General features: G+C 31.2%; 4 protein-coding genes across 4 annotated transcripts; 2 read left to right on the top strand and 2 right to left on the bottom strand.

The window, feature by feature from the left end:
- Positions 1-426: 426 nt before the first annotated feature.
- On the top strand, positions 427-2,549 carry PKNH_1149300 (KIR protein; the record flags this gene model as incomplete). Its single annotated transcript, XM_002261631.1, has 3 exons — positions 427-435; positions 697-2,031; positions 2,295-2,549. The coding sequence occupies 3 exons, from the start codon at positions 427-429 to the stop codon at positions 2,547-2,549; spliced, it is 1,599 nt and encodes a 532-aa protein (XP_002261667.1).
- A 3,719-nt stretch (positions 2,550-6,268) lies between these two features.
- Positions 6,269-7,402, top strand: PKNH_1149400 (Plasmodium exported protein, unknown function; the record flags this gene model as incomplete). The annotated part of the gene is made up of 2 exons (XM_002261632.1): positions 6,269-6,358; positions 6,587-7,402. The coding sequence occupies 2 exons, from the start codon at positions 6,269-6,271 to the stop codon at positions 7,400-7,402; spliced, it is 906 nt and encodes a 301-aa protein (XP_002261668.1).
- A 2,290-nt stretch (positions 7,403-9,692) lies between these two features.
- PKNH_1149500 (Plasmodium exported protein, unknown function) lies at positions 9,693-10,581 on the bottom strand (the record flags this gene model as incomplete). Its single annotated transcript, XM_002261633.1, has 2 exons — positions 9,693-10,382; positions 10,495-10,581. The coding sequence occupies 2 exons, from the start codon at positions 10,579-10,581 to the stop codon at positions 9,693-9,695; spliced, it is 777 nt and encodes a 258-aa protein (XP_002261669.1).
- A 4,110-nt stretch (positions 10,582-14,691) lies between these two features.
- On the bottom strand, positions 14,692-15,857 carry PKNH_1149600 (uncharacterized protein; the record flags this gene model as incomplete). Its single annotated transcript, XM_002261634.2, has 2 exons — positions 14,692-15,657; positions 15,789-15,857. The coding sequence occupies 2 exons, from the start codon at positions 15,855-15,857 to the stop codon at positions 14,692-14,694; spliced, it is 1,035 nt and encodes a 344-aa protein (XP_002261670.2).
- Positions 15,858-19,856: the final 3,999 nt, after the last annotated feature.

Consider the following 19,856-nt stretch of genomic DNA (forward strand, 5'->3'; position numbering starts at 1 on the left):
TTATTTTAAAGTTATATAGTTTCAGCGCCATTTTTACTATTTACCCATTTGGTGTATATAAATATTAATTTGCTTTCCTTCTAGTTGAGCGAAGCTGTTTGTGATGATATAGTGGGGTTCATTTTAGGATCAATTATTTAGTAATGGGCATTTCGTCGTAATATTTTATTTTACTAGTGAGCTAAAGTGACTCTAAGTGCTTATACGTGATTATACATGATTATACATGATTATACGTGATTATACGTGACTGTACACGATTATACGTTATTATTTTCGTACGTTAAGAAGGCATTTACTGTGCATGTGCAGTGTGTTTCAACAAGTTGCGATTTTTTGTTTATCAGAAATAAGCAGTTAATGCGCCGCAAATGTTATTAGTTTAAACATAATTATTGTACGTCCAAATTACAGGAACCTTCATAAATGAAAAAAGTAAGTCCCTTTTTATATTGAGGATTGTTGTGTTGTACGCCTTTTTGTCATGATGGCCACATTATGGTTGTCAAAGGGAACTATTCTTTTATCATTCTGTTAATGGCCCTTGTTCGCATTTTGCCTACCCAAGGGTGTTCCTCCGGCGAGCATATCCATAATTCGATGTTTTCGTCTGAGATGTGAATTTATCTATGTACCTCTGTATATATTGCTATTCTGATTGCATTTCTGTCTGCCCCTTTTTTTTTTTTTTCGCAGGATCCGAAGTACAAAGATTTACCCTCCCAAATATATTACGATAAATTGAATGAAGACATAGTCCAAGATGATGAGGAAAATGAGGAACCTGAAGTAAATGAAGATCATGGAGAGAATGAAGAACATGAAATAAATGATGAACTTGAAGGAAATGAAGAAAACGAGGAACATGATGAATATGGAGAAAATGAAGAACATGATGAATACGAAGAAAATGAAGGAAATGAAGAAAATGAAGGAAATGAGGAGCATGAAGAAAATGAAGAACATGAAGAAAATGAGGAGCATGATGAATATGAAGAAAATGAAGGAAATGAGGAGCATGATGAATATGAAGAAAATGAAGGAAATGAGGAACATGATGAATATGAAGAAAATGAGGAATATGCGGAACATGGAAGAAATGATGAGCTTGAAGTAAATAAAGGAAATAAGGGAAGTGCAAAGAACGTTTACTGGGAAGCTATGAAAGGATCATATGAGCAAACACCATGGGTTCGAGATGTTTTTTTTAAACTGGAAAGAAACATAACTGAATTAAATGGAAATAGTAGCGAAGACATTCTACGTAAGAAACATTGTTATGATTTGAATTACTGGCTATACGAACAAGTGTATGAAAATCTTAATAAGAACGAAAATGATGAAAATTTTTTTAAAATAATTGATGACCTTCAAGGTGCATGGAAAAATATAAATAATGATAAGTTTGCCAATGCCGATAATATATGTCATCCCGATAAAACATTGGTTGATATGAAATATTTAGAAGATGTTAAAGATTTGTTTGATTTGATTGAAGATCATTCTACCATCAAAGCGGCAGCTATCAATGATACGAAAAACGCTTGTCTGAAATATATTGACTATCTTAAAATTAAGGTTCCTTTGTACTATGAATGGAATAACATATGTACCATGGAAGAAGAGAACATTTGTACAAAGTATATTGATGATTATTCAAAGTATGATCCCAAAAACGTGTTGGAGAATTTATCCGTTGTTAGTCTTGCATTGGCATCCATATTCAATGATTGCTATCAGAATATTATAAACTTATTTACGGAAGCAGAGAAAATCGAGCCACGCACTGTTCTCAAGCAAAGAGGCATTACAGGAGAATCTGAAAATAATGTCGTAAAAACCGGAGGAAGAATATTAGCGGAACATGTGAGCGATACCTCCGAGTCTGCGAACATGTTAACTGGCGTTAATACGTTGGCTACTTCGCCCTTTCCCATGACAAAGAGAATCAGCCCTTGCGTATTTAACCAGGTCGTACTGTTGGTCATTTCCTTTTTGAGCCTACTGTTATTTGTGCACAGTATTTATAAGGTGAGCAAAGGGATGAGTGATGGGTTCATATGTTGGATGAATATGTATGTATGTATGTATGTATGTATGTATGTATGTATGTATGTATGTATGTATGTATGTATGTATGTATGTATGTATGTATGTATGTGTGTGTGTGGAGTTATTGATTTTTTTTTTTACTATTCAGAGATGCCCCCGTTTTGTGAGAAATATGCATCTACAAAGTAGAATAAACAGGCATCATGACATATACCTCATCCCACTGTTTTCCTTTTCTTTAGTTTATCTTAATTGGAAAATATATATTTGACACTTATAAAGGAGTAGAGAACAAATGTACTCGCTGCAAGAGTGACGACTCGGAAGATGATGAGGAGGAGGAGGAGGAGGAGGAGGAGGATGATGAGGACGATGATGAAGAAGAGGAGGGGGATGAGGAGGATGAGGATGACGAGGATGATGATGACGACGACAGCGACAGCAATAGCGCCTTGAAATCAAGTTTTAGAAAGTGGTCGTTAAATAGTCATTCATAGGTGGAAATGAAAATGCGAAAATCGAACCACGCTTTTTTGTTACATCATGTATAAATTGAGAGTAAATAGAGTGTTAGCTGGAGTTATGAGAACAAAACCGCTGTAATGCTTCACACAATGAACTGAAAAAAGTATATAAACAATAACGAAATATGAGGAATGTAGGAAGAGAGGAGGGGGGGGGTAGGTGTGCGTATATTATATATACAGCATTTGTGCGCATACTCATTTCAGATTAAGATTACTATGAGAATGTTAATAAGAGTGATGACAATAGTGGCTCATTGGTGATATGATCTATAACCTATACTTTGAGAAAGAAAAAGGGAATTTTGTAAATGGAGAATTGGTGGAAGAATTCTCTGCATGGCTGAAAGGTAACAATGTTACCTATAGAGTGGGCACAGACAGAAGTATCACGTTACAACAAATTAAGATAGCGTAAAAACGTGCCGCAACAAAGAGATAATGTGTTCTGAGTGTAAAGGAAAGAAATATTTTTTTTTAGCTGAAAAAAATGAGACCCCCCCCATGTGAGTCAATGGATGATGCCCCGAGTTAGTGTGTCCCACGACCTGTTTTGTATACAACGCACTAATTTTCCTAAATGGTTCATTTCAAAGAAGGAGCAATGGTAGAATTTTTGGATAAATGGAAAGAACGCCTTGTGTTTAGAACTAATGTTTCCGAGTCGGTGTATATCTCACCGTTAGAAGTAGGAATATATGTTCGTAATTGTAAAGATTGTGAGTGTATGATTCTGCTACGTGGGGTTACATTGGCCAAGTATAATTTAGGATCCATTTTGTTGAAGATGTTGCTGCGGTTGTGGTAAGCTCATGGTGGAGTTAGTAGTCAAACAGAACGAAAAGGGTGAATTTGTGAAAAGGCGCTGAATGGTTTAAAAATGTAGAGGACGAAAATATACTGCACAAGGTTGTTTAGAGTGTCTAATTATAAGGAAATATTTTCGGCACACAACATTACAGGGCTGTGTTGGAGCATTAATAGTAACGCATCTTATTCGTGTATAAAAGGATCCTGTTATAATGGCGTCATAGGGAAAATGTTATAATAGTACACTTTAAAAAATTTCGATTGCACATTTTTCCAAATTTGTGCTCACCTGATGATGGCACGGTGAGAAATACACATGTGGGGATCATCTATATACCTGTTACATATACGAAGGCAGAAGAAATGTGGAGTAGTAATTAGGGTTTATATAGAATATTTCGCTTATATCATGTTCTTCCTTTATAAATAAATAAGTATAAAAGTTACTATAGCACAAGTGGGAAAAAATAAATAGAATTGCTCCTACTCGTAGTTAACATTTTGGAGGTTACCATTTTGCTTTAGTAAATCTTCAATTTAGCACTTCGCCTGAAGATATAATAGTACATTTTGTTAAATTGAGGAGGGGGGAGAAGGCTAGGAAAAGAAGTAATATATGCTGAAATATTTTTTATCATATTGAACTGAACACATATCATGTAGCCTTTGCTCATTTGAAATGTTACAAAAGATGGATTACAATCTTTACACGAAGAATTACCACGTATGAGTTTACAGGTACAATAATGTAATGAAAAGATAATTTTGTTATTCCTAGACAACATTGACAATTTTGCAGAATTACTAAATCGAGTTAACTGTTACAATCCGCTAAATATCGCTTCTATTTGGATTATGTAAACACGTGGTGCTCTTTTATGTAAAGTTTCACGAAGCAGAAAAGATAGCAGCAGGAAATGTAGCATATATAATGTGCATAAGAAGATGGTAAAAAGGTTAAAAAAAAAAAAACATATAATTGGTGCAAACCGAAAAAGATAGGAAAATTTTTTGTAAACTAATTCTTTTGGACTAAATGCTATGGATAATTTATTAGTTTACAAAAGCAGTCCACTTGGAAGGGATGCTGTGCTTTTTGAAAGGGTTGTTCTCATTTAAGGGAAAATTATGAAAAATTTGTAAATTATAAAAGAAGAGTGCTATTCATTTAAATATTATATGCCTTTATAGCTTATTATATATGTTTACATAACGAATAAACCATTTCTATTTTTTTCATATTTTTTTATTTATATATTGTTCAATTTTTTTTTCCCCTTTTTTTTTTTTTTTTTTTTGTATTCTTTGCTTAATTTATTCATTACTATTTGGAATATTATGTTTTTTAATTAAGAAAATTATAAAATTTCCTATTGTAAACACATATTTATTCCATTTAATTAAAAAATTGAATAAATTACGAATATTAAGTCATCATAAGGGTTAATTCAATAATAAGAATGTAGCATGTAGGGTATATTTATTTGCCTTCCTTTTTTCCATATAGCGGGACCCAGTGAACTATAATGGAAAATATGAAAATATGTGGCTAACTAAATGATCATGTATCTAATTTTCACGCGGTAAAAAGGAAGGGCTATTCTTATCATAAATAGTAATATAATAAATATGCATACGGAACCAATGTGAATGGGGAAAGCTCATGGGTTATTATAAGAATTGGCAAAGGATTGATAATTCAATTTTATAAATTTGTTCCTTCATTATGATTATGTTGCCTTTTTCTCGTTCATGGTTTTTTAATATATACGGACAGCCTTACGGAGGTTATCGTTATTCGAATTACATGTTTTAAATGTACCTATTTATTTTACCCTCTAAAGGCGGAAAAGGGTTCCTTAATAAAACGATTAGGGGTTATAACTCATTGATATCAAATTCTGTTAGAAAAAAAAAATATATATATATTATTGGGGGGCCTCTATGTAAAATTATAATTAAAAATTTAAGGAAAATTTTCGTTATGTATCTTTGAAAGGTGTATCATTATCATTTTCCATGAATTGGGCGGTGGCTAAAAAATTAAATTTTTCTGCGGGTACAGTATGTAAATACGACAAGTTTATAGAACTGTGCAAAAAACAATAGCTCATTTTCCCGTTGTTAATGGGTGGAATTATGTTTCCATGTGTCAAAAAAAAAAAAATTCTTTTTAAATGTTGCATTTTTTTATTTAGTATTATTGTTAATTATTATTTAACTAAAATTACATTTAATTGGATAACTGCGTGCTGTAGAATTATTTTGACGTGATAATAAATTTAAAAAGGAAAAAACGCGCAAAATTAAGCTCCATAAATATTACTGTTGATTTAATGCATCGAAATATTTGTTCTTTACCTTTTTATTACCCTCTCCATTTTTAATAATTTTTCGCAGAGTAGTTATTCATGATTAGTTTGTTTTTTTCTTTTTTTTCCTTTTTTTCCTTTTTTTCTTTTTTTTTCTTTTTTCCATGAATGACAATATTATTATATGCTAAAGAATGTCCTAAAGATGCAACAAGGAACAAATTAAATAGAGTTATATATTTTGTAAATTTTGTAAAAGAATTTTCATATTTTGAGAATATTCTTTCGTAAGTTCTAATATTATTTCGTTCTTAATTTTTTTTTTTCGACAGATAAGTTATGTTAAAATATCTTAAATTTGTTCTATAAGTAACAATCCTTTTATAGTTATTTATTTTCGTTATTATATCCTTATGTAACATTTATTTCGTTTGAAAGAAGTACAGAAAGGAACCAATTAAAATTAGTGTACAAATTCTTCATGTACGTTTCATCCTTTGTACCGCTATAGTGCTCATTACGAATTCAACATTGTATGGAATTTTGAAAGCTTTAATAATAAGCAGCACCATGAAGGAAAATAGCGTAAAGTCTATCATTTTCGTTAAAGTTGCCACCTTCATCCTTTTAGCGTGCACAAATCAGATGTGCAACGATTCGGTATGGAAAAATGACAATAATGGCATGAGTGATAAAATATGGATGTGAAAATTTCATATTTTATTATTATTTTATTATTATTATTATTATTTTTTTTTTCTCTCGAATCTACTTTATGGTTTTTATTTTTCAAATCATTACATTATTATTGGAACAAATTGATGTATGTATCTTTGTAACTAATGGAAATTACTTTTGGCACTTTTGTCTGTGTTTCTCTTTTTTTAGGATACCCTCGGAAGATCACTGGTTAAAAAGTCGAGTGCCAATGGGGAATTTCATTTAGGAGCTGAACGATTATTAGGAGAAAGTGGATCGTGGCAGGATTCCCTTTTGATAGATAAATTTTATGATGATGATTTATTCGATTATGATTCTGATAACACGTCAAGACGCCATGTAAAAGATAGGCACCATCACCACAGTCGTAACCATCGACATGAACGTGGACACAGTCATAGACATCGCACATCACGAAGGAAAAGAGATGAAAAGAATAATGAGAAGGATGAAGTACTTAGCTTGTCCCGATTCGATATAGATGATGAGGAGGAGGACCATGGTGAAAGGAGTTCATCACGACATAAATTCAATGATTATGATGATGTAATAAATCTTACGAGTGCATGTAGACCTAATTCGAAACATAGAGTGTCATCAATAAATGCCGGATTGCCTCCACAATATGGAGATGATTTTATTTTTAGAGGAGGACAAGGATTTTCTGGTATGGTTAAAAAAGCTGATGGTTATTGTGAAAATAAAAGGCTCGATGGCTTTAGTGCTATGGACAAATATAAGGGTTATCATGCGAAAGAAAAAAGAATTATGAAACGCGGTTCTAATGGGAAAGCTGCAAAGGTAGTTTGCTTTCTTGGTGCAGTTGCACTGTCTAATGAGTTATTAGGGTTTTTATTAACGACGAGTTCTATTGTTTCTTTTCCATTGGCAGCTTCCGCTTGTTTATTGGGGGGGCTTTTCTACAAAAAAAAGAAAGGAAAAAATAAATATAAGAGACAGCACTTAAAAAGCATAACTTACTAATCCTGTTCTAAAACAAAATTATGTTTCAAGTTTTTAAATTTTAATCTATATAATGTACCATATGGAGAATGCGAAATGGTAAAAAATGTAATTCTTACCCCCTCACCCCCTTATGCTCAATGCAACTCAATTTTTGTAATGTAGAACATAAGGCATATATATATGTATATATATTTTTTGAACTGTCATGATACTGAATAGTAGCAAAAGTACCGTTGTAATATTGCGGAAAATTTATGTTTTGTTATTTTTTTTTTCTATTTTTAATTTTTTTCTAGTGCAACTTAAAGATTTAACGTAGCATACTATATATGGGCATTACTTTTTTGTTTTGCACAAGTGCATGATTTAATAATGTACGAAATTTCCATACCTGGAATTTTGATTGTACACACGGTTAGGCGCATATATGTAATATATGTGTACATATGTGAATATATATGCGTATACGTGTGCTCGTTTCGCGAAGAAGCAACGCGTGAGCATTACTCGTAACATAAGAGTTGCGAAGGTTTATGGTGTACAAAATACTCCTTTCTATGAGGAAGGATGGGATTATTTCAATATTAATAAAATTTTTATCAGGAGATAAACATGTGAAGAATCCGTTCAAATGGTAGAGAATAGGAATGTAGGAAATACGAACGTGAAACAGGGATGTGGAAAATATTATAAATTTAATTTGTTGCAATGAATACTTCTTCCGAATATTCTTTTTTTTTCTCACATGTGGGTGGCTAATCACACAGTAAAAACGTGGAAAAAAAAAAAAAAAAAATTTCTTAAAGGGAGGAGCCTTTATTTTGTTTCTTTTCCATGTTGTATACACACGATTCAGATTTCTGAAATATGTATATGCGAAATTGTGCAAAAATTTGTTGTGAGACAATTCTTTTCTTTTGATCAATATGGAACAAAGGGGAGTTCAGTATTTTGGTTTTGAGTGATAATACATTACATGGGGCATACAGTCCATTTGGGAAATGATAAATAAGAACATATCGTACTATTATCAAAATATAAAATACAGAAGGAATTATTATCGGAAGAACTGGAAAAAGAATTATCATATGAAGGAGTTAATCATTAAAAGAAAAAAAAAAAAAAAAAAAGCAAATAATGGGGAAAAAAAAAAAAATTGTATATTGTATTCATAATATTTTTCGTGTTAAAAAAAAAAATATAATGGTTCCATAAAATCATAAAAAAAACCATGTCTATACAATAATCATTATAAGCTGTTACTAAAACAATTACAAAAAATGTGATGATTCATGCTAAAAAATTACATACACACACAAAAAAATAAAGAAAAAAATTCATGATTTAATTTTTTGTAATGGGGGATTTTTTTTATTTCGTATGAAATAAGGGTTGAATTCTTTCCTTCCCGGACCTTGTTAGGGTGTTGCATATCAGACGGATAAATTTTGTTCGGTATGGAATGAACCTTGAACCCTAAACTATAAAACGATAAACGCTAGATTTGTTATTAACGTGTATTCTAATTTTTTCTGTAGTTTAACGCTAAATAAAGTACTGTAGGTAAAACTTTAAAATATTTATTAAATGAAATGCTACCGTTCTTTGCAACTACCATTAGTATATGTTGAATGATATATTCTTATTAAATTTATTTATATGAGTTTTTTATAAGAATTAAGATTATGGTACAGAATAAATCTATGCATACAGAAAAGATTAATTTATTGTAGGAAGTAATATTATATTACTATATATTTATAATAAAAAAAACAAAAACCAAAAAGGAGCATAGAAGGATTTCCTTAGTTAAGCAATTGTTCACATATATTATTGAATATGAACAGCATGGAGAACATTTTGACACAGTAAAAGAATAATTATTTAATAAAAAAATTGGATTAAAATAAAGACATATGTTTTGCAAACACACAAAAATCATTATGCCTTTCAGATTGAATACAAATATGTGAATTGTACATATTTAAATTCATTTTATTAAACATATACTCCTAATACAAATTTAATCTGATAACCTATTTCTTTCCCTCATGGAGAAGAATACACTTTTACGTTATCAATGAATCATTAGTAAATGAATTGTACATATAAATTTAAAGGTGTTATGTACACTACGGGAAGACGTGAATTCGCACATTAATATGATTGTGCACTTGACTGAAAAAAAAAATCATAAAATACATTAACTGAATCCATGAAATTCATATAAAACTGCTGCTTTATATCTAAAATATATAAATGGATTCATATTTACTGTATGATTTTGGCATTCTTTCAAATATTACGGTTACCATTTAGGCCAAAATATATGATGCCAGAAAACACAAAATTCCCGGAAACTCAATTTATCCAATCCAGCTTCTAAACTGTGATATTTTACCACTTCTGTCATGGCATAAATGAGCACACATAAAATTATTGATATTAGTATTATGAAAAAAATACCATGTATCCCATATAGGGCTGTAGCTATGACACTTCCTGTGCTGCCGACGATTAGAACAAAAATTGGCAATATTGTTCCAATTAATGGGAGTAAACAAATTAAAATAGCTCGTTTACCCCATTTTCTAATTGTACGTTCTTTTAGTTTTGTCTTGAAGCTACTAATACCTGCTCGTTCTTCACCCGTTCTATCGATCAGATCAAATATTTTTTTTTTACAATAGTAACGTAGTCTCCTTAGGCCTTTGCTGTTAGCATATTTACGCTTAAGTCGTGCTTTATAAATATCCAAATGAATTGCACAACTCTTTTGCAACATATCATATAATGTGAGACCATTGCCATGAGCTCTTATTGTTCCATTTTGCCCATATGTTAATATTTCACTATCCCTATATTTTAATAAAGAATCCTGAAGTTCACTATGATATAATTCCGTTCTTAAATCTTGTTCTGACAATAACCTATATTCTGCAATATTCAAGGATTTCTTGCCAGTACAGGTATAATTCAATCCCTCGTTAAATGAAACCTGAGTGGAAAAATAATATATAAAGACAACTATGTTTATGCGGAACAAAGAAAAATATTCTTCGTAAGAAAAGAATATTCTGTATAAAATGAATAGAAAATTCCTTTAATACCTGATCATCGTATTTATGGTATATCGAAATGAAAAAAATGAACGTAACATATTTAATAATAAGGTATGTGTTGATACTCCTCTTCATGTTAGAGCACTATATAGTATTTGGTAAATTTTGTTAGATGTGTACACAGATTCTGTCACACAAGGGATTATATAATTAAGAACATATTATAAAATTTCCTATTTCTTCATATTCCATTTTAAAAATTATAAAAAACAGTCTTACAGCTAATTGGTACTAACGCATGTTTAGACTTATTCTAAATATTCTTCCTCCCCACATTGTTCATGCAATGTCATTTTAAGAAGTAAAAATTAATTATATTCTTAAAATAAAAATAAACGAAATCTTATATAAGGAATTTTAAAATTAATCATTGCATAAAATATTATGCAAATAAATTCTGTTCTCTTATATCATTCATAATAAAATATATTTAATTGTTATTATTTTGAAAATTTCTAAAGCTTTTTAAATCTAACATAGATTTAATTTTATGCATAATGTAATTAGGAAGGTTACGGTAAGAAGTATCAAATTGCATGTACGAATAAATATTTTCTTTTTCTTGAATAATTCACCTTACGCAACATTAGTATTTTTTAAGCAAAATCTAATTTTTATGGAGGGCCCCATTATAATTGCGCGAAGCTCGAGGGGAGTTTGTTTAAGAGAAAAATGATTTTATTGAATAAATTATAATAATTCTGAGCGGTACTTCTAAAAAAAAAAAAAAAAAAAAAAAAAAAACAACACTTATATGTAGAACTATTTAATATTATATATATATATATATAACATATGCGCATAGTACTTTTTCTCTAAGAAGATTACTGGTATATATTTCAGAATTTTATAATTTTATAATTTTATAAAATAGCATTATTTTAAATTATAATATTTTCTTTTTATTAATTATTACCTTTGAAGTATGATTGAGTAGCACGAAAAATTATAGCGGAGTATAATAATATCTCTATTACATGTTACAAAAGAAATAAACCTACATTCATGTTATTGGGGTATGTATATTACCATTCTAGAATTTATTGAATATCCATAAAATTATTTGGAACCATTATTTTATAAAAAAGGAGAGAGTAATCTCCAGTTTTAAGGTAAATCCAATAATTAATAATGTTAGTGAGAAATTATTGTTGCTGAAGTAATGGAAATTCGTCGCATATATTATTATAGTAGTAACATTTTTGTCCTTTATATTGATCGTTAATAGCATTCCTGTTAGTATATAGTATATCCTGTACGGACCATATGCAGTGTCGTTAAAGAGCTCTTTAGAGAAAACTTTTTCTTATAATGAGCAGTTTAACAAATAATAATTTTAGGGGAATAAATATATTTGTTATATATAATACGTTTACATGAGCAACCACACTTTATACCAATCAGTAACCATTTGCACCATTGGATAAGAAGGCACAGGAGATAACTCTTTCTCTTCTTTTTATGGTACATTCCTTCTGTTCTTCTCCCCTTGTAATAAATAACATTGTGCACATGCGTGTGATGTTTTTGCCCCCTAGAAGCACAAAAACGTTCTTCACTATGAAGCAGTGTACGTGTGACGCTTATCGATGTCGCTTTGCAGAAGGAACGGTATGTTTTACCATTTGTTAAGACGCATGGGCATGTGTAACCATGAGCTGTGTAGAACGGATAATGAATCCCTTCGGAGGGTAAAATCATAACACCATTTTAGCCTTCAAAAATTATTCTTTTCTCCCGTCCTCGCGGATCATGCATGTGCATTACGCACGGAAGGGAATGTCCCGGCATATGAGCGTGATATATATCAATGATCCCCGCTTCGTGGTGTTTATACAAAATATGCGCAATGCACATCATCCTCCCTCCACTTATCAACCACATGCGAACTTTGCATTTTCTAAAATACAAAAACCAATGTAGAATCTACTCCTACATACTTAGGATATAAAAGGAGGGACAAAAAAAGTCTATTCAAAAGAGGAATGAAACAAAAAATGAGCATCCCCTGTGATAGAAGTTCTCCCGCAAATGTTCTTATTTGATGATAAACCCCTCCGTAGGGGAAAGGAACAACTACTGTACCCTTATACGATAATTTATGACGCATCTTCTTGGCCAAACACATGCGTATATGTGGCTATGCGTATTCATACCAAGACGGGTATATTTGCCATGTGCAATTTTGGTTGCTCTCCTTTTCTCTGTGGGTATATATAGCATATAAAGTGTTATACAAATTTCTTTTTTTTTTTTTTTTTTCATCTTTACCATATACGAACAAACGAAAGGGGTGATGAAAGCACCTTTTGACAAAAGACGGAAAAACATACCCAACACGGGTTACAAGGCCCCGTTGTAATTTTTCCTCCTTTTCGATAAGGTAATTTTGAACGAGTTCATGGTAGCGCAATGCTTTTTTTTTTTGTTCTCCTAAAGGGGAACTCCTTTCCCCCATAGCCATATTCTACGCACTTCCAAATGTGCCAAGGAACCCATGCGGAATAAACAAAAGCAAATTATATATAAAGGGAAGGACATCTCCAATAAGGAAAGGTTGTTCATGATGTGTATTACATATCATGAAAAAAACCCGTAGGCGTAGTGTTATTTCTTTCTACTTCGCACATGTCATGAATAAAATTTATGTTCGCCCACGAGGATGATATGGAAAAGTTGCATAATGAGAAAAAGGGGATCAGTTCTTCCGGAACGTTTAGGAAATGAACGCTTAAGGCTCCTGGAAGAAAATTCAAAATAAATAATATTGGCGCCTATACTAGGTTCATTAGATTGTAAACTCGAACTAACCACTCATATTTACTATGCACATATACAGGTATATACATTTATATATACGTATTGAGCGTGTCCACCTTGCGCCTATTCTAAGGAAATTCTGTTTCCCTCTAAATATACTTTTTAACATTGCTATAAAAGGAAAAGTTTAGCACATTGTATACCCCGTTTGTGTGCACTATTCCTTCCGGCTTTTTTTTTTTTTTTTTTGCTCTTTTCCACTTCACGTTTACAATGCTATATATATACATGATTGCTCATAGAGCTGATAATACAAATAATAGGGGACTATACATTTCTTGCTTTTCCCCTTTTTCGTTTGTGTCTATACTGGTCGTACCTTTTGTTTAGGTAAAAATAAAGTTCATATTTCCCCTTTTCAATTTGTTCCAACACATACCCATTCCATGTATAGCCATTATACGATATAGGACATACAGCGATGATACTCAATTTTACGGAAATAAATTGGAAAAAAAAAAAAAAAAAAAAAAAAAAGGAAAAAGAAAAAGAAAAAGAAAAACGAGCAGAAAGGATTACCACACCTTTTCCAGTGTAGAAAGAAGAAGTTAATGTAGAATGTTAAATGGAACTTTATTCATATTTGTGATGAAAATTAAATCGCGGATGCTTAATAAAAAAGAGGGGAACATACCAATGACTGGATATTGATAAATTATCAAAAAAAAAAAAAGGACGGGATGCTGGTCGGCAGAAAAGACTATGTTATTTCCTTACCATTGTAGTAATCGTTTATAAAAAGGCATTCCTTGATCATTCATTCTTGTTATACAATTAAAATAAGGAATATATGGAAGGAAAAAAAAAGAAAAGAAAGAAAAAAAAACAAATAATTGGAAGAAAAAAAAAAATGTACATTGTATTCATAATATTTTTCGTGTAAAAAAAAAAATATAATGGTTCTATATAATTATAAAGACCAGGTCTATACAATAATTATTATAAGATGTTACTAAAACAATTACAAAAAATGTGATGATTCATGCTGAAAAATTATATACACACACAAAAAAAAAAAAAAAGGAAAAATTCATGATTTAATTTTTTGTAATGGGTTTTTTTTTTTATTTCGCATGACATAAGGGTTGAATTTCTTCCTTCCCGGACTTTGTTAAGGTTTCACATATCGGAGGGATAAATTTTGTTCGGTATGGAATGAACCTTGAACCCTAAAACCCTGAAATGTGAACACTAAACATAAGCACTAAACATAAACACCGAACATAAAATCTAAACCGTGTACCTTAAATTATAAACCCTAAAACATCTAAACCCTAAAAACCTGAACCTTGGACCACTAGTTTTTTTCTTACTGGACCTGTTGTTTAAAGGGTTTCTGAGGTCCTCTTACTTCAACAGCTTCTTCTAATTCAGTAGAAAATTCCTTTTCAACAAATGCTTCTTTCTCAGGAGATTTTTTCCTTGCATCTGGAGCTTCCACAATCTTAAATATTCTTCCAATTCTTCAGGAATTCCTTCCCTTTCAACTTTTTCCTTTACTTCTTCTTTTACTTCTTCTTGTACCATTTTTTCCTCCACTGGCTCTTCTTCCTCTCCTACTACTTCAACAGCTTCCTCCTCAGGATGTACTTCCTCTTCCTCCTCCTCTTCCTTTACTTCCTTAGGATATATTTCTTCTTTTCCGTTTTTCTTTATTTCTTCCTTTGGAACTCCTACAGGTACCTGTGGTTCCTGTGGTGATTCTTGTTCTAATGGCGTCCTTGTTCCTGTGTCCTTGTTGTTTTGTCTGAATACATCTTCATATTGCTTAATATGCTCATGTGTCCAATCTCCATCTACAATGAGTTGAAATAATTTATCATAGTTCACAGAACCTGTAATTGCTAATTTAGCCTCTGTACCTATTGGCACATCTACGTTTGCTCCATTCTTTCTTGTTGACACCTGAGCTCCGTGTCCGGTAGCACCACTTTCCTCCTGGATTCCCCGTTGTTCCGTCGGTTGCTCCGTTCCCTCTTCAGTATGATCTTTTTTTACTCCTTGCTTCATTTCACGGAATATATCACCAAAGGATTTAGCACAGTGCCTTGCATTGAACAGCATAAAGGAGAAGCAGCTCCCAAGATCCTCGTCATATTCCTGTTCACCCTGTTTCATTCCTACAGGAGTTCCTTCCATATACATAGCAACTTCTCCTTCCACGGGTACTGCCCCTTCTGTTGGCTTCCCTTTTATTGATTTTCCTTCTCCCTGTACTAATAATTTTCCATACTGTGCACTTCCCTCAGTTCCCCCTATCCCCAAATCGACGTCTGCAGGATCCAACACCTTTACACCCCCATCCGCAGCATTTTCCACTTCCAACTCGTGCTGTAGAACAACGGGAGAAAAAAAAATGTTCAATATTGTTCTCATGTAAATTTAAATGATCGTAATAAACTAATATAATTTATGAATATATATGTATATATAATATTTATTATAAATTCCTTTTATCTTACTCTTGTGGCATGAATGGAAAGAACAGCAGAAGACAAAATAAATAACCTTAAATATTGATATGAAACCATAGTTCTATATCTTTATTGCTCTTATAATACAAATAACTTGGATTCTTATTTTTTTCTTGTTTCACTGTTAAATTTTGACACAAGGAAGAAATTTTTTTTCGTTAAATCAAAGAATTTTTCTATGTATATTTTTCTTCCATATATATGTGTGTGCTTCCCTTTAAAATTTTTCCAATAGAATAATATATTTTTGTCCTCCTTTTTTTTTTTTTTTCTTTTAATATTTAAAAAATTAATATAAGGTTATTCCCGTCTATATATATTTAAAGATATTAGTATATAATTAAATAAAATGAACCCCCATGTATATAGTGTAAAAATAAATATAAATTCATAATTTTATAAAAAATTTTTATAAAATAGTACAGAAAAAAAAGAAAAAAAAAGAAAGGAAAAAAAAAAGGGGTATATGAATTATTACATAATGAACATATAAAACTGCAAAAGAAAATAAAATAAAATAACTAAAAAATTAAACCAAAAAAATATATATACAACTGTAGATATTTCCTTAGGATGGAAAAATTATGTATACAACATATACAAAGTTAAATAAAAAAAATTCAATTTAAAAAGGAAAAAGAAAATATATATATTATATTATTCAAAAATGTATATATTGAATGAAAGAGTAATTTTTTTTTTTTTTCTATTTATTGTTAACTTTTCTATAAAATTTTCTTCTGTGTAGTAGCAAGGAATTTATATACTAGCTACGAAATGAACAATGATAAAAGAGTTGTTCTAAAAGAATTTTTTATGTAAGATGCAAGCCTGGTACAGTGTGGTAATAACCAAGAAGAGCACGTTTTGTAAGTTTCTTTTTTTTTTTTTTTATATTTATACGAAAAAAAAAAAAAAAAAAAAAAAAAAGGTACATATATTTCTTATTAACAGAAAAAAAATATAATTCTTTTCAATTTTTACCAACTGTTCTCAGTTGTATTGTCAAAATTAGGTTCAGTTCTCAATTGTGTTCTCAGAATTAGGTTTAGTTCTTTTCAATTGTGTTGTCAATTTGTGTTGTCAAAATTAGGTTCAGTTCTTTTCAAATTTTGTTCAGTTGTGTTGTCAAAATTATTATTTGCTATATAAAGAGGGGAACCGCATTCATATATAGAATGAAAATAATTCTTATACTGTGAAAAATTCTAAAAAGAATATATACTTTTTTTTTTTTTTTTTTTCTCTTGGCACATCACATTGCACTATGAAAAAAATAATACAATGTGTATGTTTCGCAAATTTTTTTTTTCTTTTTTTTCTAAATACACAGAATTAATCAGGGCGTTCCGGGCATTCTGATTTTTTTTTTACTAAATATTCTTTTTCAATTTTTTTATATGAAATATATATTACTGTGGAATAACATTTCTTATGCAATAAAAAATAGAAAAAAAAAAAAAAAAGGAAAAGGAAAAACAACAAAAAAAAAAAGAAAAAGGAAAAACAGAAAAAAAAAAAAAGAAAAAGGAAAAACAACAAAAAAAAAAAGAAAAAGGAAAAACAACACAAAAAAAAAAAGAAAAAGGAAAAACAACAAAAAAAAAAGAAAAAGGAAAAACAACAAAAAAAAAAAAAGAAAAAGGAAAAACAGGAAAAAAAGGAGATGGAATAAAAAATAGGAAAAAAAGGAAAAGAAGGAAAAAAAAATAAAAATGGAAAAAAGTAAAAATGGAATGGACGGAAGAAATATTTTTTTCTTTTTTTCTTTTTTATTCCATCTCCTTTTTTTTTATTTTACAATTGAAAGACCATAGTAATATAGAATTAGAGTAGCTTTCATGAATGCTTCTAAGACCCCTTTTTTTTTTTATGTGAGCGGAAAGAATTGAACTACTCCTTATATGTAACCCAATAATTCAAAAATTAAACAGCAGTTATATAATCTTCAGTATTATTTCTAAATAATTTTAATAACTGAATTATTTTTAACACCTAAGTATTGTTGACATCAAAATAAGTTGAATAGCAAAATATTTTTAATAAATGAGCATTCTTAATGTGTAAGTATTTTTAGGGTCCTTCTGCGCAAGGAGAATTATTTCCATTATTATAATATTCCGTGGTGACCTACTTTTTAATGAAAGACAAATTATATATAAAATAACAGCATATGCTACCTACATTGGACATATGCAAAATAAGCATAGAAGAAGTACATTTCGGAATATAAATACATTACCCCCAAACGAACCAATTAAATGTCCAAAATAAAAGGGGGGGGCGCTGGGGGTTGGGAAAGGGAAAAAGAATAAAAAGAAAAGAAGGTGTAAATAAGCATATGCGAAAAGTAAATAATCAAAATTAATAAAGCGTCAGTTAGAATGAATTAAAATTAGATGAAATGAATTATTAGAAACTTCATATATATTTAAATAAATGGAATAATGGAAGAGTATGTTCTAATAGAATAACATTACTCTTAATTCCTTACGATCATTTAGGGAACACATCACATGAAAAGACGGGCGGGAGTTATGGAGTGTGGAACACTATATAAAAAAATTCGAATGGAACATTTTCCGATAAAAACAGCAACGCAGACCGTCCAACGGTCTCGAAGATTTTCTAATAAACGATGATGATAGAAATATATGTGCAATTCCTTTATAGAGGACACACAAACCTTTTAATTGCGAATACCGAATTCCACATCCCTATCCCCATACAAAGACTTTACATTCATATGCCCATACAAACACTTCACATTCATATGCTCATACAGACACTTTACATTCATATGCCCATACGAACATTTTTCATTCATATATCAATACAAACATTTTACACTCATATAATCTTACAACTGTCTTCATTATTACATTCATACAAACATTTTACATTCATATATCAATACAAACATTTTTCATTCTGATACTCATGCAAAATAACTCTAACAACCCGTAACCCACTTTTATCCTTAACCCGGAACCCACTTCTATCCTTAACCCGGAACCCACTTTTATCCTTAACCCGGAACCCACTTTAATCCTTAACCCGGAACCCACTTTAATGCTTAACCCGTAACGAACTTTTACCCTTACCCAGGAACCTACCTTACTCTTAACCCGGAACCTATTTTTATCCTTAACCCGGAACCTATTTTTACCCTTAACCCGGAACCTATTTTTACCCTTAACCCGGAACCCACTTTACCCTTAACCCGGAACCCACTTTAATCCTTAACCCGGAACCCACTTTAATCCTTAACCCGGAACCCACTTTTATCCTTAACCCGTAACTTACCTTATCCTTAATCCGGAACCCACTTTTATCCTTAATCCGGAACCCACTTTTATCCTTAACCCGGAACCCACTTTTATCCTTAACCCGGATCCAACCATATTTTTAACCCGGAACCTACCTTATTTTTAACCCGGAACACACCTTATCCTTAACCCGGAACCTACCTTATCCTTAACCCGGAACCCACCTTTACCCTTAACCCGGAACCCACCTTAACTTTAACCCGGAACCCACTTTACTTTTAATCCGGAACCTACCTTATCCTTAACCCAGAACCCACCTTATCCTTAAGCCGGAACCCACCTTACGCTTAACCCGGAACCCACCTTATCCTTAACCCGGAACCCACCTTATCCTTAACCCGGAACCCACCTTAACTTTAACCCGGAACCCACTTTACTTTTAACCCGTAACCAACTTTTACCCCCCTAAACCCTAAACCCTAAACCCTAAACCTTGAACACTGAACTCTAAATCGCTGAAACCCTAAACCCTGAAAACCCTAAACCCTGAAAATCCTAAACCCTGAAAACCCTAAACCCTGAAAACCCTAAACCCTGAACCCTGAACCCTAAACCCTAAACCCTAAACCCGAAACCCGGAACCCTAAACCCTAAACCCTAAACCCTAAACCTAAACCCTAAACGCTAAAACCCTAAACCGCTGAAACCTTAAACCTTAAACCATAACTGCTGAAGCCTGAACCCTAATGAAAGAATATAACCATCTACATAGAACTGTACTGTTCGT

This window comes from Plasmodium knowlesi, assembly GCF_000006355.2.
Source record: "Plasmodium knowlesi strain H genome assembly, chromosome: 11".
NCBI lineage: Eukaryota > Apicomplexa > Aconoidasida > Haemosporida > Plasmodiidae > Plasmodium > Plasmodium knowlesi.